The 17,997-nt window shown below is 49.1% G+C and overlaps 2 protein-coding genes across 2 annotated transcripts in view; both read left to right on the forward strand.

Annotated features, from left to right (window-relative positions):
• Positions 1-10,906: 10,906 nt before the first annotated feature.
• LOC115119252 (C2 calcium-dependent domain-containing protein 4C-like) lies at positions 10,907-13,286 on the forward strand. Its single transcript, XM_029648016.2, has 2 exons — positions 10,907-11,290; positions 11,624-13,286. The coding sequence occupies exon 2, from the start codon at positions 11,651-11,653 to the stop codon at positions 13,052-13,054; it is 1,404 nt and encodes a 467-aa protein (XP_029503876.1). The 5' UTR covers positions 10,907-11,290; positions 11,624-11,650; the 3' UTR covers positions 13,055-13,286.
• A 1,508-nt stretch (positions 13,287-14,794) lies between these two features.
• Positions 14,795-17,997, forward strand: part of LOC115120877 (intermembrane lipid transfer protein VPS13C-like) — a 99,334-nt gene continuing 96,131 nt past the window's right edge. Inside the window, 1 exon segment of the mRNA XM_065016312.1 lies at positions 14,795-15,003. Coding sequence (XP_064872384.1) covers positions 14,904-15,003 — 100 coding nt within the window. The 5' untranslated portion in view covers positions 14,795-14,903.

Here is a 17,997-nt window from a genome sequence, read left to right on the forward strand (position 1 = left end):
CACATACCACTTTAGAACCCTCCCTCCCTAGCCACATACCACTTTAGAACCCTCCCTCCCCTAGCCACATATCACTTTAGAACACCCCCCCCAGCCACATATCACTTTAGCCACATAGAGACACTAGATGGTAGAAGATACAGACCCTAGATGGTAGAAGATACAGACACTAGATGGTAGAAGATACAGACACTAGATGGTAGAAGATACAGACACTAGACAGTAGAAGATACAGACACTAGACAGTAGAAGATACAGACACTAGACGGTAGAAGATACAGACACTAGATGGTAGAAGATACAGACACTAGAAGATACAGACACTAGATGGTAGAAGATACAGACACTAGATGGTAGAAGATACAGACACTAGATGGTAGAAGATACAGACACTAGATGGTAGAAGATACAGACACTAGACAGTAGAAGACACAGACACTAGACGGTAGAAGATACAGACACTAGACAGTAGAAGATACAGACACTAGACAGTAGAAGATACAGACACTAGATGGTAGAAGATACAGACACTAGATGGTAGAAGATACAGACACTAGACGGTAGAAGATACAGACACTAGACGGTAGAAGACACAGACACTAGATGGTAGAAGATACAGACACTAGATGGTAGAAGATACAGACACTAGATGGTAGAAGATACAGACACTAGATGGTAGAATATACAGACACTAGATGGTAGAAGATACAGACACTAGACGGTAGAAGATACAGACACTAGATGGTAGAAGATACAGACACTAGATGGTAGAAGATACAGACACTAGATGGTAGAAGATACAGACACTAGATGGTAGAAGATACAGACACTAGATGGTAGAAGATACAGACACTAGATGGTAGAAGATACAGACACTAGATGGTAGAAGACACAGACACTAGATGGTAGAAGATACAGACACTAGAAGATACAGACACTAGATGGTAGAAGATACAGACACTAGATGGTAGAAGATACAGACACTAGATGGTAGAAGATACAGACACTAGACAGTAGAAGATACAGACACTAGACAGTAGAAGATACAGACACTAGATGGTAGAAGATACAGACACTAGATGGTAGAAGATACAGACACTAGATGGTAGAATATACAGACACTAGATGGTAGAAGATACAGACACTCGATGGTAGAAGATACAGACACTAGAAGATACAGACACTAGAAGATACAGACACTAGACAGGGGTAGATACAGACCCCAACACCCAGCAGGTAAACCTCCCTCCCCTAGCCACATACAGACACTAGACAGGGGAACATACAGACCCCAACACCCAGCAGGTAACCCTCCCTCCCCTAGCCACATACAGACACTAGACAGGGGAAGATACAGACCCCAACACCCAGCAGGTAACCCTCCCTCCCCTAGCCACATACAGACACTAGACAGGGGAACATACAGACCCCAACACCCAGCAGGTAACCCTCCCTCCCCTAGCCACATACAGACACTAGACAGGGAAGATACAGACCCCAACACCCAGCAGGTAACCCTCCCTCCCCTAGCCACATACAGACACTAGACAGGGGAACATACAGACCCCAACACCCAGACAGGTAACCCTCCCTCCCCTAGCCACATACAGACACTAGACAGGGGAACATACAGACCCCAACACCCAGCAGGTAACCCTCCCTCCCTAGCCACATACAGACACTAGACAGGGGAACATACAGACCCCAACACCCAGCAGGTAACCCTCCCTCCCCAGCCACATACAGACACTAGACAGGGGAACATACAGACCCCAACACCCAGCAGGTAACCCTCCCTCCCTAGCCACATACAGACACTAGACAGGGGAAGATACAGACCCCAACACCCAGCAGGTAACCCTCCCTCCCCTAGCCACATACAGACACTAGACATGGGAACATACAGACCCCAACACCCAGCAGGTAACCCTCCCTCCCCTAGCCACATACAGACACTAGACAGGGGAAGATACAGACCCCAACACCCAGCAGGTAACCCTCCCTCCCCTAGCCACATACAGACACTAGACAGGGGAAGATACAGACACTAGAAGATACAGACACTAGAAGATACAGACACTAGAAGATACAGACACTAGAAGATACAGACACTAGAAGATACAGACACTAGAAGATACAGACACTAGAAGATACAGACACTAGACAGGGGTAGATACAGACCCCAACACCCAGCAGGTAACCCTCCCTCCCCTAGCCACATACAGACACTAGACAGGGGAACATACAGACCCCAACACCCAGCAGGTAACCCTCCCTCCCCTAGCCACATACAGACACTAGACAGGGGAAGATACAGACCCCAACACCCAGCAGGTAACCCTCCCTCCCCTAGCCACATACAGACACTAGACAGGGGAACATACAGACCCCAACACCCAGCAGGTAACCCTCCCTCCCCTAGCCACATACAGACACTAGACAGGGAAGATACAGACCCCAACACCCAGCAGGTAACCCTCCCTCCCCTAGCCACATACAGACACTAGACAGGGGAACATACAGACCCCAACACCCAGCAGGTAACCCTCCCTCCCCTAGCCACATACAGACACTAGACAGGGGAAGATACAGACCCCAACACCCAGCAGGTAACCCTCCCTCCCCTAGCCACATACAGACACTAGACAGGGGAAGATACAGACCCCAACACCCAGCAGGTAACCCTCCCTCCCCTAGCCACATACAGACACTAGACAGGGGAAGATACAGACCCCAACACCCAGCAGGTAACCCTCCCTCCCTAGCCACATACAGACACTAGACAGGGGAACATACAGACCCCAACACCCAGCAGGTAACCCTCCCTCCCCTAGCCACATACAGACACTAGACAGGGGAACATACAGACCCCAACACCCAGCAGGTAACCCTCCCTCCCCTAGCCACATACAGACACTAGACAGGGGAAGATACAGACCCCAACACCCAGCAGGTAACCCTCCCTCCCCTAGCCACATACAGACACTAGACAGGGGAAGATACAGACCCCAACACCCAGCAGGTAACCCTCCCTCCCCTAGCCACATACAGACACTAGACAGGGGAACATACAGACCCCAACACCCAGCAGGTAACCCTCCCTCCCCTAGCCACATACAGACACTAGACAGGGGAACATACAGACCCCAACACCCAGCAGGTAACCCTCCCTCCCCTAGCCACATACAGACACTAGACAGGGGAAGATACAGACACTAGACAGGGGAACATACAGACCCCAGCACCCAGCAGGTAACCCTCCCTCCCCTAGCCACATACAGACACTAGACAGGGGAACATACAGACCCCAACACCCAGCAGGTAACCCTCCCTAGCCCCTAGCCACATACAGACACTAGACAGGGGAACATACAGACCCCAACACCCAGCAGGTAACCCTCCCTCCCCTAGCCACATACAGACACTAGACAGGGGAACATACAGACCCCAACACCCAGCAGGTAACCCTCCCTCCCCTAGCCACATACAGACACTAGACAGGGGAAGATACAGACCCCAACACCCAGCAGGTAACCCTCCCTCCCCTAGCCACATACAGACACTAGACAGGGAAGATACAGACCCCAACACCCAGCAGGTAACCCTCCCTCCCTAGCCACATACAGACACTAGACAGGGGAAGATACAGACCCCAACACCCAGCAGGTAACCCTCCCTCCCCTAGCCACATACAGACACTAGACAGGGAACATACAGACCCCAACACCCAGCAGGTAACCCTCCCTCCCTAGCCACATACAGACACTAGACAGGGGAACATACAGACCCCAACACCCAGCAGGTAACCCTCCCTCCCTAGCCACATACAGACACTAGACAGGGGAAGATACAGACCCCAACACCCAGCAGGTAACCCTCCCTCCCCTAGCCACATACAGACACTAGACAGGGGAAGATACAGACACTAGACAGGGGAACATACAGACCCCAACACCCAGCAGGTAACCCTCCCTCCCCTAGCCACATACAGACACTAGACAGGGGAAGATACAGACCCCAACACCCAGCAGGTAACCCTCCCTCCCCTAGCCACATACAGACACTAGACAGGGGAAGATACAGACCCCAACACCCAGCAGGTGATCGGTAACAACCTGTGTAGATACAGACCCTACCCTAGCCCTGTGTAGATACAGACACTACCCTAGCCTCCCTCCCCACAGTAACACCCTGTGTAGATACAGACCCTACCCTAGCCTCCCTCCCCACAGTAACACCCTGTGTAGATACAGACACTACCCTAGCCTCCCTCCCCACAGTAACACCCTGTGTAGATACAGACCCTACCCTAGCCTCACTCCCCACAGTAACACGCTGTGTAGATACAGACACTACCCTAGCCTCCCTCCCCACAGTAACACACTGTGTAGATACAGACCCTACCCTAGCCCTGTGTAGATACAGACACTACCCTAGCCCTGTGTAGATACAGACCCTACCCTAGCCTCCCTCCCCACAGTAACACACTGTGTAGATACAGACCCTACCCTAGCCCTGTGTAGATACAGACACTACCCTAGCCTCCCTCCCCACAGTAACACCCTGTGTAGATACAGACCCTACCCTAGCCTCCCTCCCCACAGTAACACACTGTGTAGATACAGACCCTACCCTAGCCCTGTGTAGATACAGACACTACCCTAGCCTCCCTCCCCACAGTAACACCCTGTGTAGATACAGACCCTACCCTAGCCTCCCTCCCCACAGTAACACGCTGTGTAGATACAGACACTACCCTAGCCTCCCTCCCCACAGTAACAACCTGTGTAGATACAGACACTACCCTAGCCTCCCTCCCCACAGTAACACCCTGTGTAGATACAGACCCTACCCTAGCCTCCCTCCCCTGTGTAGATACAGACCCTACCCTCCCTCCCCTGTGTAGATACAGACCCTACCCTAGCCTCCCTCCCCTGTGTAGATACAGACCCTACCCTAGCCTCCCTCCCCTGTGTAGATACAGACCCTACCCTAGCCTCCTCCCCACAGTAACACCCTGTGTAGATACAGACCCTACCCTAGCCTCCCTCCCCACAGTAACACCTGTGTAGATACAGACCCTACCCTAGCCTCCCTCCCCTGTGTAGATACAGACCCTACCCTAGCCTCCCTCCCCTGTGTAGATACAGACCCTACCCTAGCCTCCCTCCCCTGTGTAGATACAGACCCTGCCCTAGCCTCCCCCTCCCTGTGTAGATACAGACCCTGCCCTAGCCTCCCTCCCCTGTGTAGATACAGACCCTGCCCCTAGCCTCCCTCCCCTGTGTAGATACAGACCCTGCCTACCCTCCCTCCCCTGTGTAGATACAGACCCTACCCTAGCCTCCCTCCCCACAGTAACCCTGTGTAGATACAGACCCTACCCTAGCCTCCCTCCCCACAGTAAGCCTCCACCCTGTGTAGATACAGACCCTTCCCTAGCCTCCCCCTAACCCCTGTGTAGATACAGACCCTACCCTAGCCTCCCTCCCCTGTGTAGATACAGACCCTACCTAGCCTCCCTCCCTGTGTAGATACAGACCCTGCCCTAGCCTCCCTCCCTGTGTAGATACAGACCCTACCCTAGCCTCCCTCCCCTGTGTAGATACAGACCCTACCCTAGCCTCCCTCCCCTGTGTAGATACAGACCCTACCCTAGCCTCCCTCCCCTGTGTAGATACAGACCCTGCCCTAGCCTCCTCCCCTGTGTAGATACAGACCCTACCCTAGCCTCCCTCCCCTGTGTAGATACAGACCCTACCCTAACCTCCCTCCCCTGTGTAGATACAGACCCTACCCTAGCCTCCCTCCCCTGTGTAGATACAGATCCTACCCTAGCCTCCCTCCCCTGTGTAGATACAGACCCTACCCTAGCCTCCCTCCCCTGTGTAGATACAGACCCTACCCTAGCCTCCCTCCCCTGTGTAGATACAGACCCTACCCTAGCCTCCCTCCCCTGTGTAGATACAGACCCTGCCCTAGCCTCCCTCCCCTGTGTAGATACAGACCCTGCCCTAGCCTCCCTCCCCTGTGTAGATACAGACCCTGCCCCCAGCCTCCCTCCCCTGTGTAGATACAGACCCTGCCCTAGCCTCCCTCCCCTGTGTAGATACAGACCCTACCCTAGCCTCCCTCCCCTGTGTAGATACAGACCCTACCCTAGCCTCCCTCCCCTGTGTAGATACAGACCCTACCCTAGCCTCCCTCCCCTGTGTAGATACAGACCCTTCCCTAGCCTCCCTCCCCTGTGTAGATACAGACCCTGCCCTAGCCTCCCTCCCCTGTGTAGATACAGACCCTACCCTAGCCTCCCTCCCCTGTGTAGATACAGACCCTGCCCTAGCCTCCCTCCCCTGTGTAGATACAGACCCTACCCTAGCCTCCCTCCCTGTGTAGATACAGACCCTACCCTAGCCTCCCTCCCCTGTGTAGATACAGACCCTACCCTAGCCTCCCTCTCCCTGTGTAGATACAGACCCTGCCCTAGCCTCCCTCCCCTGTGTAGATACAGACCCTACCCCTAGCCTCCCTCCCCTGTGTAGATACAGACCCTACCCTAACCTCCCTCCCCTGTGTAGATACAGACCCTGCCCTAGCCTCCCTCCCCTGTGTAGATACAGATCCTACCCTAGCCTCCCTCCCCTGTGTAGATACAGACCCTACCCTAGCCTCCCTCCCCTGTGTAGATACAGACCCTACCCTAGCCTCCCTCCCTTGTGTAGATACAGACCCTACCCTAGCCTCCCTCCCCACAGTAACACGCTGTGTAGATACAGACCCTACCCTAGCCTCCCTCCCCTGTGTAGATACAGACCCTACCCTAGCCCTGTGTAGATACAGACCCTACCCTAGCCCTGTGTAGATACAGACACTACCCTAGCCCTGTGTAGATACAGACCCTACCCTAGCCCTGTGTAGATACAGACCCTACCCTAGCCCTGTGTAGATACAGACCCTACCCTAGCCCTGTGTAGATACAGACACTACCCTAGCCCTGTGTAGATACAGACCCTACCCTAGCCCTGTGTAGATACAGACCCTACCCTAGCCCTGTGTAGATACAGACCCTACCCTAGCCCTGTGTAGATACAGACCCTACCCTAGCCCTGTGTAGATACAGACCCTACCCTAGCCCTGTGTAGATATTGACACTACCCTAGCCTCCCTCCCTGTGTAGATACAGACACTACCCTAGCCCTGTGTAGATACAGACCCTACCCTAGCCTCCCTCCCTGTGTAGATACAGACCCTACCCTAGCCCTGTGTAGATACAGACCCTACCCTAGCCCTGTGTAGATACAGACCCTACCCTAGCCCTGTGTAGATACAGACCCTCCCTAGCCTCCCCTAGCCACATACAGACACTAGACAGGCGAAGATACAGACCCCAACACCCAGCAGGTAACCCTCCCTCCCCACAGTAACACACTGTGTAGATACAGACCCTACCCTAGCCTCCCTCCCCACAGTAACACACTGTGTAGATACAGACCCTACCCTAGCCTCCCTCCCCACAGTAACACGCTGTGTAGATACAGACCCTACCCTAGCCTCCCTCCCCTAGCCTCCCTACCCTAACCTCCCTACCCTAGCCTCCCTCCCCTCCCTACCCTAACCTCCCTACCCTAACCTCCCTACCCTAACCTCCCTACCCTAGCCTCCCTCCCCACAGTAACACGCTGTGGCCACCCGCTGATGTTTGTCATTCCGGTTTGTTTCTTTTCTGAAGGGGACAGCAGCACGACAGCAGGAGTGTGTGTGTGTGTGTGTGTGTGTGTGTGAGAGTGTGTTTGTGTGTGTGTGTGTGTGTTGTGTGTGTGTGTGTGTGTGTGTGAGTGTGTGTTTGTGTGTGTGTGTGTGTGTGTGTGTGTGTGTGTGTGTGTGTGTGTGTGTGTGTGTGTGTGTGTGTGTGAGAGTGTGTTTGTGTGTGTGTGTGTGTGTGTGTGTGTGTGTGTGTCTGTTTGTGTGTGTGTTGTGTGTGTGTGTGTGTGTGTGTGTGTGTGTGTGTGTGTGTGTGTCTGTTTGTGTGTGTGTGTGTGTGTGTGTGTGTGTGTGTGTGTCTGTTTGTGTGTGTTGTGTGTGTGTGTGTGTGTGTGTGTGTGTGTGTTTGTGTGTGTGTGTGTGTGTGTGTGTGTGTGTGTGTGTGTGTTGTGTGTGTGTGTGTGTGTGTGTGTGTGTGTGTGTGTGTGTGTGTGTGTGTGTGTTTGTGTGTGTGTGTGTGTGTGTGTGTTTGTGTGTGTGTGTGTGTGTGTGTGTGTGTGTGTGTGTGTGTGTGTGTGTGTGTGTTGTGTGAGAGTGTGTGTGTGTGTGTGTGTGTGTGTGAGTGTGTGTGTGTGTGTGTGTGTGTGTGTGTGTGTGTGTGTGTGTGTGTGTGTGTGTGTGTGTGTGTGTGTGTGTGTGTGTGTGTGTGTGTGTGTGTGTGTGTGTGTGTGTGTGTGTGTGTGTGTGTGTGTGTGTGTGTGTGTGTGTGTGTGTGTCTGTTTGTGTGTGTGTGTGTGTGTTGTGTGTGTGTGTGTGTTTTTATAGTTTATATGCATCACTAGACTGTGACTCTCCATGACTCTATAATAGTATCTATAATGAGATGTTCTAGTCTACAGGACCTCTTCTTTATGGACAGAAATGAGGATCAAATCCTCCCTACAGAGGACGTTTCCTCTGAAAGGAAGTAAATACCGCCATCTCTTGGACAATATTAGAAGTACACGTTTTGTGCCAAGACAGGAAGTTCATGAAGTAACCACTAGAGGGCAGAAGTCTGTAAAATTCCGGGTAAATTGTACATTAAGCATCATGATTGTTGTTTAAAAGTTATAGCTGTTGTTTTGGGATATCTATCCTGTTCCTTTATCCATCTTTATATTTGGTTGTACCTTCCAATAAGTCTTAAACAGGCCATACATAACTTCACAGAACTCTTGAGCCAAAATGGGTCCCTGAAATGGACAGAAATCATAGTCTTAAACAGGCCATACATAACTTCACAGAGCTCTTGAGCCAAAATGAGTCCCAGAAACCATAGAATTAGGCATTAGAACAATAGAAAGGACATGAACTATCTATGACAGTATAGAAGGTCAGACATTTTGGTGAAGAAGTTAATGCTGTGATAAGATATTTTGTCAAACAATGAATTTTAAGATTATCTGCACAATTTATTAGCTAGCTAGCTAGACACTTATCTGTTTGTTTATTAGCTAGCTAGACACTTATCTGTTTGTTTATTAGCTAGCTAGACATTTTTAGGCTCATGGCTAGAAGGGATTCAGTTTTTCTCAAATTATTGTCAAAAATAGATTTTTTGTTGTTGTTGCATTTAAGCTTACCCTAACCGTTTTCCTAACTTTAACCTAATTATCCTAACCTGATACGTTAATTCACCTAACCTGATACGTTAAATATCCTAACCTGATACGTTAATTCACCTAACCTGATACGTTAATTCACCTAACCTGATACGTTAAATATCCTAACTTGATACGTTAATTCTCCTAACCTGATACGTTAAATATCCTAACCTGATACGTCAATTCTCCTAACCTGATACGTTAAATATCCTAACCTGATACGTCAATTCTCCTAACCTGATACGTTAATTCTCCTAACCCTGATACGTTAAATATCCTAACCTGATACGTTAATTCTCCTAACCTGATACGTCAATTCTCCTAACCTGATACGTTAATTCTCCTAACCTGATACGTTAATTCTCCTAACCTGCAGTCTAAATAGTCCTAACCTGATACGTTAATTCTCCTAACCTGCAGTCTAAATACTCCTAACCTGATACGTTAATTCTCCTAACCCTGATACGTTAATTCTCCTAACCCTGATACGTTAATTATCCTAACCTGATACGTTAAGTCTCCTAACCCTGATATGTTAATTCTCCTAACCCTGATACGTTAATTCTCCTAACCTGATACGTTAATTCTCCTAACCCTGATACGTTAATTCTCCTAACCTGATACGTTAATTCTCCTAACCTGCAGTCTAAATACTCCTAACCTGATACGTTAATTCTCCTAACCCTGATACGTTAATTATCCTAACCTGATACGTTAAGTCTCCTAACCCTGATATGTTAATTATCCTAACCCTGATACGTTAATTCTCCTAACCTGATACGTTAATTCTCCTAACTCTGTGGTGTGTCTGGTCTCTGGTCTCTGTGATGTCTCTGTGTCTGGTCTGGCTGTGGTCTCTGTGGTGTGTCTGGTCTGAGCTGTGGTCTCTGTGGTGTGTCTGGTCTGGCTGTGGTCTCTGGTCTGACTGTGGTCTCTGTGGTGTGTCTGGTCTGGCTGTGGTCTCTGTGATGTCTCTGTGGTGTGTCTGGTCTGGCTGTGGTCTCTGTGGTGTGTCTGGTCTGGCTGTGGTCTCTGTGATGTCTCTGTGGTGTGTCTGGTCTGACTGTGGTCTCTGTGGTGTGTCTGGTCTGACTGTGGTCTCTGTTGTGTGTCTGGTCTGGCTGTGGTCTCTGTGGTGTGTCTGCTCTGGCTGTGGTCTCTGTGGTGTGTCTGGTCTGGCTGTGGTCTCTCCCATGTTTCTGTTGTGTGTCTGTTCATGGTCCAGCTGATATCCCATGTGCTGACCCCAGGGTGCAGTATCGTGGCATTGGTTGCCATGTGTTTTCATGTGAACAGCCTGCTGGGCTGGCCTGTCTGTGAAGGGATGACCTGGACAGAGAGGGAGGATCTTCTTAACAGCAGTGACCGCTGCCCAGATCCACAGCCCTATTTAACCTGCTTGGCCGTCTCCTATAGCATCACACACACTGGATACAACAGGAGGATACTACAGGAAGATACTACAGGAGGATCCTACAGTAGGATCCTACAGGAGGATACTACAGGAAGATACAAGAAGATACTACAAGAAGAAGAAGATACTACAGTAGGAAGAAGATACTACAGGAGGATCCTACAGGAATATACTACAGTAGGATCCTACAGGAAGATACTACAGGAGGATCCTACAGGAAGATCCTACAGGAAGATCCTACAGGAGGATCCTACAGGAAGATACTACAGGAAGATACTACAGGAGGATCCTACAGGAAGATCCTACAGGAAGATACTACAGGAGGATCCTACAGGAAGATCCTACAGGAAGATACTACAGGAGGATCCTACAGGAAGATACTACAGGAGGATCCTACAGGAAGATACTACAGGAGGATCCTACAGGAGGATCCTACAGGAAGATACTACAGGAGGATACTACAGGAAGATCCTACAGGAAGATACTACAGGAAGATACTACAGGAGGGGCACTGAGCCTGACACTCTCTGTAAGTAGACTGACACTGATAGTGCAACAGGTGACTATAACCGCAGGGAGTCAATGGATCAGGCTTGAATGTGCTCTTACATTCAAGGTAATTTCCTTTACAGTAAAAAACCTTTTGTGGTCAACTATCCCTGTACCAGGATACAGGGATTATTATTTCAATTCATTGAATTGAATAAGGAACTGCATTTAATTCATATATTACATGATGAGGGAGAATTGGCTTTGCAATTATTGGTTTTGAAACGTTGTAGCTTTTGTTGTATTTATTGTTTTAGAAAAAGTTGCCTGTGATCTGTCCTTACTGTTAATTTTCTTCCTTCTCTTTCTCCAGAGCTGTGATCCTGACAAAGCTCATGTAATGTGGGTCGCTGAACAGATCCGTGTTTCAGTGGCCAAAAACAACCTTCTGTTGCCAATAGCGGAGTACAGCCTCCGCATCTCAGACATCATGTTGGGAGAAAGAACACCTCGGGAGAACGGAAGGAAAACGATCTCTGTGTGTCCTAACATCATCACTCCGAATACAATCCCAGAGTTCTGCATCCCACCAAAGATCTCGCCACAGCAGGAGCTAAAGACGGTGGACTGGAGTAAAACTAGCCCTGTTGGAAAGGTGTCCTTTTCACCTGAGAAGGGCAGCAGCCCGGAGAGGGAGGTAGCAGTGAGAGAACCCTTCATCAACACTCATCCGACCCTCATCCAGGTAGAGAGCGTGGACGAGACTCCATACGACCAGGGCTTCAGTGATGAGGAGAGTACCAACGCCGACCCCCAGAGCCAAGCAGCTCTCTCCCTGCCCCACCTGGCCAAGGCCCAGACCTGCTACGGTTTCTGTACCCTCCTGGAGAGCCCCCACACCCGGAGAAAAGAGTCTCTGTTCCACAGCCACCCCAACGCCTGCCCCCTCCCCCTGATCGCTGCCTCTCCCGGGCCTCGCGGCCGCTCCAAAACCTACTCCTCCAGAACCTCATCTCTACCCCACTCCCAGTCATCCTCCTTCAGCCTCACCAAGCTGACCTCCGGCAGGCTGTCTCCGGGAGGCTCCAGGCTGGTGGCTCTCCAGAGACAGAGCACCCTGGACAGTGACACCGCCTCCTCCGCCGAGTCTTCCCCCTTCAGCTCCCCTCTCCTGGCCAGGCCGCCTCCCAAGTCCTCCCTGCTCAAAGTCCTGAGCCACGACAGACTGCTGTCCCGGACTATGAGGAAAGCTGTGCTCTCCAGAAACAACTCTCTGTCCACGGATGAAGGCAGCTCCACGGACAACAGCCCCAATATCATCCGGAGAGCCTCTGATGCTGGATTAGTAGAACCCCTTCCAGGTGCCTTCACCCTGGCTCCCCCTGCCATCTTCCCCATAGACCTCGTCCTCCACAGAGAGAGGGTCATGAAGGAGAGTCTAGCTCCTGTAGGTAGAGAGGGGGCACTACGGCTCTCAGCAGAGTACTGCCTAGACAACCAGAGACTCAGAGTGAGGTTGATCAGTGCTGAGGGACTGTATGCTATCGCTGTGGATCCTAAGAGCATCAACTGCAGCATCGGTATCTGTCTGTTACCGGGGAAGATTCAGAAGCAACGCAGCGCGGTGATTAAGAGGAGCAGGAACCCCCTCTTCAAAGAGGATTTCTTCTTCTATGGTATCTCACAGGAAGATATCTGCTGTCGGTCGCTGCGGTTCAAAGTTGTCAACAAAATGTCCTCCATGAAAAGGGACTATATTTTGGGAGACTGTGAGATTTTGCTGAAACGTTTATTATCTATGTAGAAATGGTTTATTTGCAAGTCAGTTCAAGAAGAAATTACTTTCAAAGATGGCCTAGGAACAGTGGGTTAACTGGCCTAGGATCAGTGGGTTAACTGCCTGTTCAGGGGCAGAACAACAGATTTGTACCTTGTCAGCTCAGGGGTTTGAACTTGCAACCTTCTGGTTACTAGTCCAACGCTCTAACCACTAGGCTACCCTGCAGCCCCTCCACTCTAACCACTAGGATACCCTGCAGCCCTCCACTCTAACCACTAGGATACCCCCTTCCACTCTAACCACCCCTCCACTCTAACCACTAGGCTACCCTGCCGCCCCTTCCACTAGGCTACCCTGCCGCCCTTCCACTCTAACCACCTACCCCCTTCCACTCTAACCACTAGGCTACCCTTCCACGCCCCTCCACTCTAACCACTAGGCTACCCTGCCGCCCCTCCACTCTAACCACTAGGCTACCCTGCCGCCCCTCCACTCTAACCACTAGGCTACCCTGCCGCCCCTCCACTCTAACCACTAGGCTACCCTGCCGCCCCTCCACTCTAACCACTAGGCTACCCTGCCGATTGTTTTATACTGCTACATATTTATTAAATCAACGTAAAAAAACAAAAACAATCTGGTTGTTTTGAGTCTTGTCCTACTAAAGTGTGACTGTATTCAGAGACAGTTTATCTCACAGGAGGTTGGTGGTACCTTAATTGGGGAGGACGGGCTCGTGGTAATGGCTGGAGCGGAATCAGCGTTTGGTTTCCATGGTTTCCATGTGTTTCCATGGTTTCCATGTGTTTGGTGTCATTCCATTTGCTCCGTTCCAGACGTTTATGAGCCGTCCTCCCCTCAGCTGCCTCCACCTGGTCTATTTCAACAGCTGCAATCGTCTACACAACAGCCTACATCGACACACGGGAGGATTTTAGAAATTGAATTCATGATTTAGATTTGGTCCATAAACGGAAACAATACAATGTTGGGCGGGCGTTTGATCTTTGAAGAGGCTGCTTATTTTATTTGATACCTTTCTCAGACGTTGACGCTTCAACCACTGGCTGCCTGCTACGTCATCGACTGTGTCCCGTCGACTGACAGATTGATAGGACGTGTGACGTGGTTCGCTGATGAGTAAAATACCTATCCAGACGTTGTACGATCTGTCAGGCGCCAGCAATGTAGGAATGTGCAGCGACATCATTTGTTTTTTTTTCCCCCCTCTCCATACAACACACAAATAATTATAATATTTTACTCATTTTAAACCATTGAAATACATGACAACATGGAATGGGAAAATGTATTTAAAGGAAAAAGAAGAATGAATTGGACCTGCTTGAAAACCTATAGTAAATCATCTTTGAGAGCATTACATTTTATAATATACATTTAATTAATTGGAATAGCTTTTATTTAACAAATACATTACAATTACATTACCCTATGATGAGAAGACTAAACACAAATGGTTAATAACCTTGTCAAAGATGACACTACCAAATATAGTTAATTAAATATAGTTAAACACTATTGATATGTTCCAAAGGACTACATTCCCTCGTGTTTAAATGTCATTCAATGATTTAATTCTGGCCACAATATTATTTTTTAGCATGATCACACTTGTGTTATTTGCATATACAGTTTCTTCAAGATCACATAATTTGACACCACTGGCTGTCACAGTATACAGGCATTACTAGTCGACTACCTAGATTACTAGTCGATCGCAGAGCGAATCACTTTCATATTAAGGCTCTTGTCATCTACGGAAAGGCGTTCACACAGCCGAAGGAGATCACGGGATAATCTCGGCATTTACCCACATCAACAAGGGTAGTAGTGCTAGCCACGAAGTTCAACAATGGTGTTTGAATCTATGGTCAGCGATCTCCTGAACAGGTTCATCGGAGACTATGTGGAAAACCTCGACAAGTCCCAGTTGAAGATTGGCATTTGGGGAGGTAAGTGAAACGCACAGAAGAAGCTGGAATGACAGTCTTGCGCGTCGCTAACCTATACAGAGCAAGCAATGCTAATGTGGCTAGGTTAGCTATCAGCATTTGAATTAAAACAAACAATCCCTAATGCTAACTAGCTATAACCAGTCTTTGGGGATATGATGCTAACGAGAAAAAAAGGTTTTGTAAACATACCTGTAAATGATATCGAGATGTTATAGGAGCCTTGGGTGTGAGTCTAGAAAGTCACTGACTGGGGACACACAGCTAACATATTTACTTTGATCTGGCATTGCATAAATGGGCTGTCATACACCAACAACCTTATGTTTTGTCAGGTTTAATCTACATTTATTAGTAATCTATTATTATATGGGTGGGGGGTACAACATGCAGACATTAACAAACATGCATTAATCCCAGTTGTTCCTGCTGGACACAGTGTAGTCTTATGTCTAACTAATCTGTCTTCCCAACAATGAATGCATACAGGACTGGGCGGACTGGTAAATCAAGATGGTATGACCTGGTCAGGAACTAAGGCATCAACCAGTTTCCAGTTGATGCCTTTTTCTCAGTGTGGATCTCTTGAGTGAAGTGGCAACTTTTCTATTAGCCATATGCTATACTTTACTAGCCTGGGCCCAGATCTATACTTTACTAGCCTGGGCCCAGATCTATACTTTACTAGCCTGGGCCCAGATCTATACTTTACTAGCCTGGTCCCAGATCTATACTTTACTAGCCTGGTCCCAGATCTATACTTTATTAGCCTGGTCGCAGATCTATACTTTACTAGCCTGGTCCCAGATCTATACTTTACTAGCCTGGTCCCAGATCTATACTTTACTAGCCTGGTCGCAGATCTATACTTTACTAGCCTGGGCCCAGATCTATACTTTATTAGCCTGGGCCCTGATCTATACTTTACTAGCCTGGTCCCATATCTATACTTTATTAGCCTGGTCCCAGATCTATACTTTACTAGCCTGGTCCCAGATCTATACTTTACTAGCCTGGTCCCAGATCTAGACTTTACTAGCCTGGGCCCAGAACTAGACTTTATTAGCCTGGGCCCAGATCTAGACTTTACTAGCCTGGGCCCTGATCTAAACTTTACTAGCCTGGGCCCAGATCTATACTTTACTAGCCTGGGCCCAGATCTAGACTTTACTAGCCTGGTCCCAGATCTAGACTTTACTAGCCTGGGCCCAGATCTATACTTTACTAGCCTGGGCCCAGATCTAGACTTTACTAGCCTGGGCCCAGATCTAGACTTTACTAGCCTGGGCCCAGATCTAGACTTTACTAGCCTGGGCCCTGATCTAGACTTTACTAGCCTGGGCCCTGATCTAGACTTTACTAGCCTGGGTCCAGATCTAGACTTTACTAGCCTGGTCCCTGATCTAGACTTTACTAGCCTGGGCCCAGAACTAGACTTTATTAGCCTGGGCCCAGATCTAGACTTTACTAGCCTGGGCCCTGATCTAGACTTTACTAGCCTGGGCCCAGATCTATACTTTACTAGCCTGGGCCCAGATCTAGACTTTACTAGCCTGGTCCCAGATCTAGACTTTACTAGCCTGGGCCCAGATCTAGACTTTACTAGCCTGGGCCCAGATCTAGACTTTACTAGCCTGGGCCCAGATCTAGACTTTACTAGCCTGGGCCCAGATCTAGACTTTACTAGCCTGGGCCCAGATCTATACTTTACTAGCCTGGGCCCAGATCTATACTTTACTAGCCTGGTCCCAGATCTATACTTTATTAGCCTGGTCCCAGATCTATACTTTACTAGCCTGGTCCCAGATCTATACTTTACTAGCCTGGTCCCAGATCTATACTTTACTAGCCTGGTCGCAGATCTATACTTTACTAGCCTGGTCCCAGATCTATACTTTACTAGCCTGGTCCCAGATCTATACTTTACTAGCCTGGTCGCAGATCTATACTTTACTAGCCTGGGCCCAGATCTATACTTTATTAGCCTGGGCCCTGATCTATACTTTACTAGCCTGGTCCCATATCTATACTTTATTAGCCTGGTCCCAGATCTATACTTTACTAGCCTGGTCCCAGATCTATACTTTACTAGCCTGGTCCCTGATCTAGACTTTACTAGCCTGGGCCCAGAACTAGACTTTATTAGCCTGGGCCCAGATCTAGACTTTACTAGCCTGGGCCCTGATCTAAACTTTACTAGCCTGGGCCCAGATCTATACTTTACTAGCCTGGGCCCAGATCTAGACTTTACTAGCCTGGTCCCAGATCTAGACTTTACTAGCCTGGGCCCAGATCTAGACTTTACTAGCCTGGGCCCAGATCTAGACTTTACTAGCCTGGGCCCAGATCTAGATAGCCTGGGCCCAGATCTACTTTACTAGCCTGGGCCCAGATCTATACTTTACTAGCCTGGGCCCAGATCTATAGCCTGGTCCCAGATCTACTAGCCTGGTCCCAGATCTATACTTTACTAGCCTGGTCCCAGATCTATACTTTACTAGCCTGGTCCCAGATCTATACTTTATTAGCCTGGTCCCAGATCTATACTTTACTAGCCTGGTCCCAGATCTATACTTTACTAGCCTGGTCCCAGATCTATACTTTACTAGCCTGGTCGCAGATCTATACTTTACTAGCCTGGTCCCAGATCTATACTTTACTAGCCTGGTCCCAGATCTATACTTTACTAGCCTGGTCCCAGATCTATACTTTATTAGCCTGGGCCCAGATCTATACTTTACTAGCCTTCCCAGATCTAGCCTGCCTGGTCCCTGATCTATACTTTACTAGCCTGGGCCCAGATCTATACTTTATTAGCCTGGGCCCAGATCTAGACTTTACTAGCCTGGTCCCAGATCTATACTTTACTAGCCTGGTCTAGCCTGGGTCCCAGATCTAGACTTTACTAGCCTGGGCCCAGATCTAGACTTTACTAGCCTGGGCCCAGATCTAGACTTTACTAGCCTGGGCCCTAGACTTTCTAGACTTTACTAG

This window comes from Oncorhynchus nerka, unplaced genomic scaffold (assembly GCF_034236695.1).
Source record: "Oncorhynchus nerka isolate Pitt River unplaced genomic scaffold, Oner_Uvic_2.0 unplaced_scaffold_1036, whole genome shotgun sequence".
Taxonomy (NCBI): Eukaryota; Metazoa; Chordata; class Actinopteri; order Salmoniformes; family Salmonidae; genus Oncorhynchus; species Oncorhynchus nerka.

Excerpts from the sequence above, each read along its gene's own strand:
- LOC115119252 (XM_029648016.2), top strand. The coding sequence starts at position 11,651 with ATGTGGGTCGCTGAACAGATCCGTGTTTCAGTGGCCAAAAACAACCTT.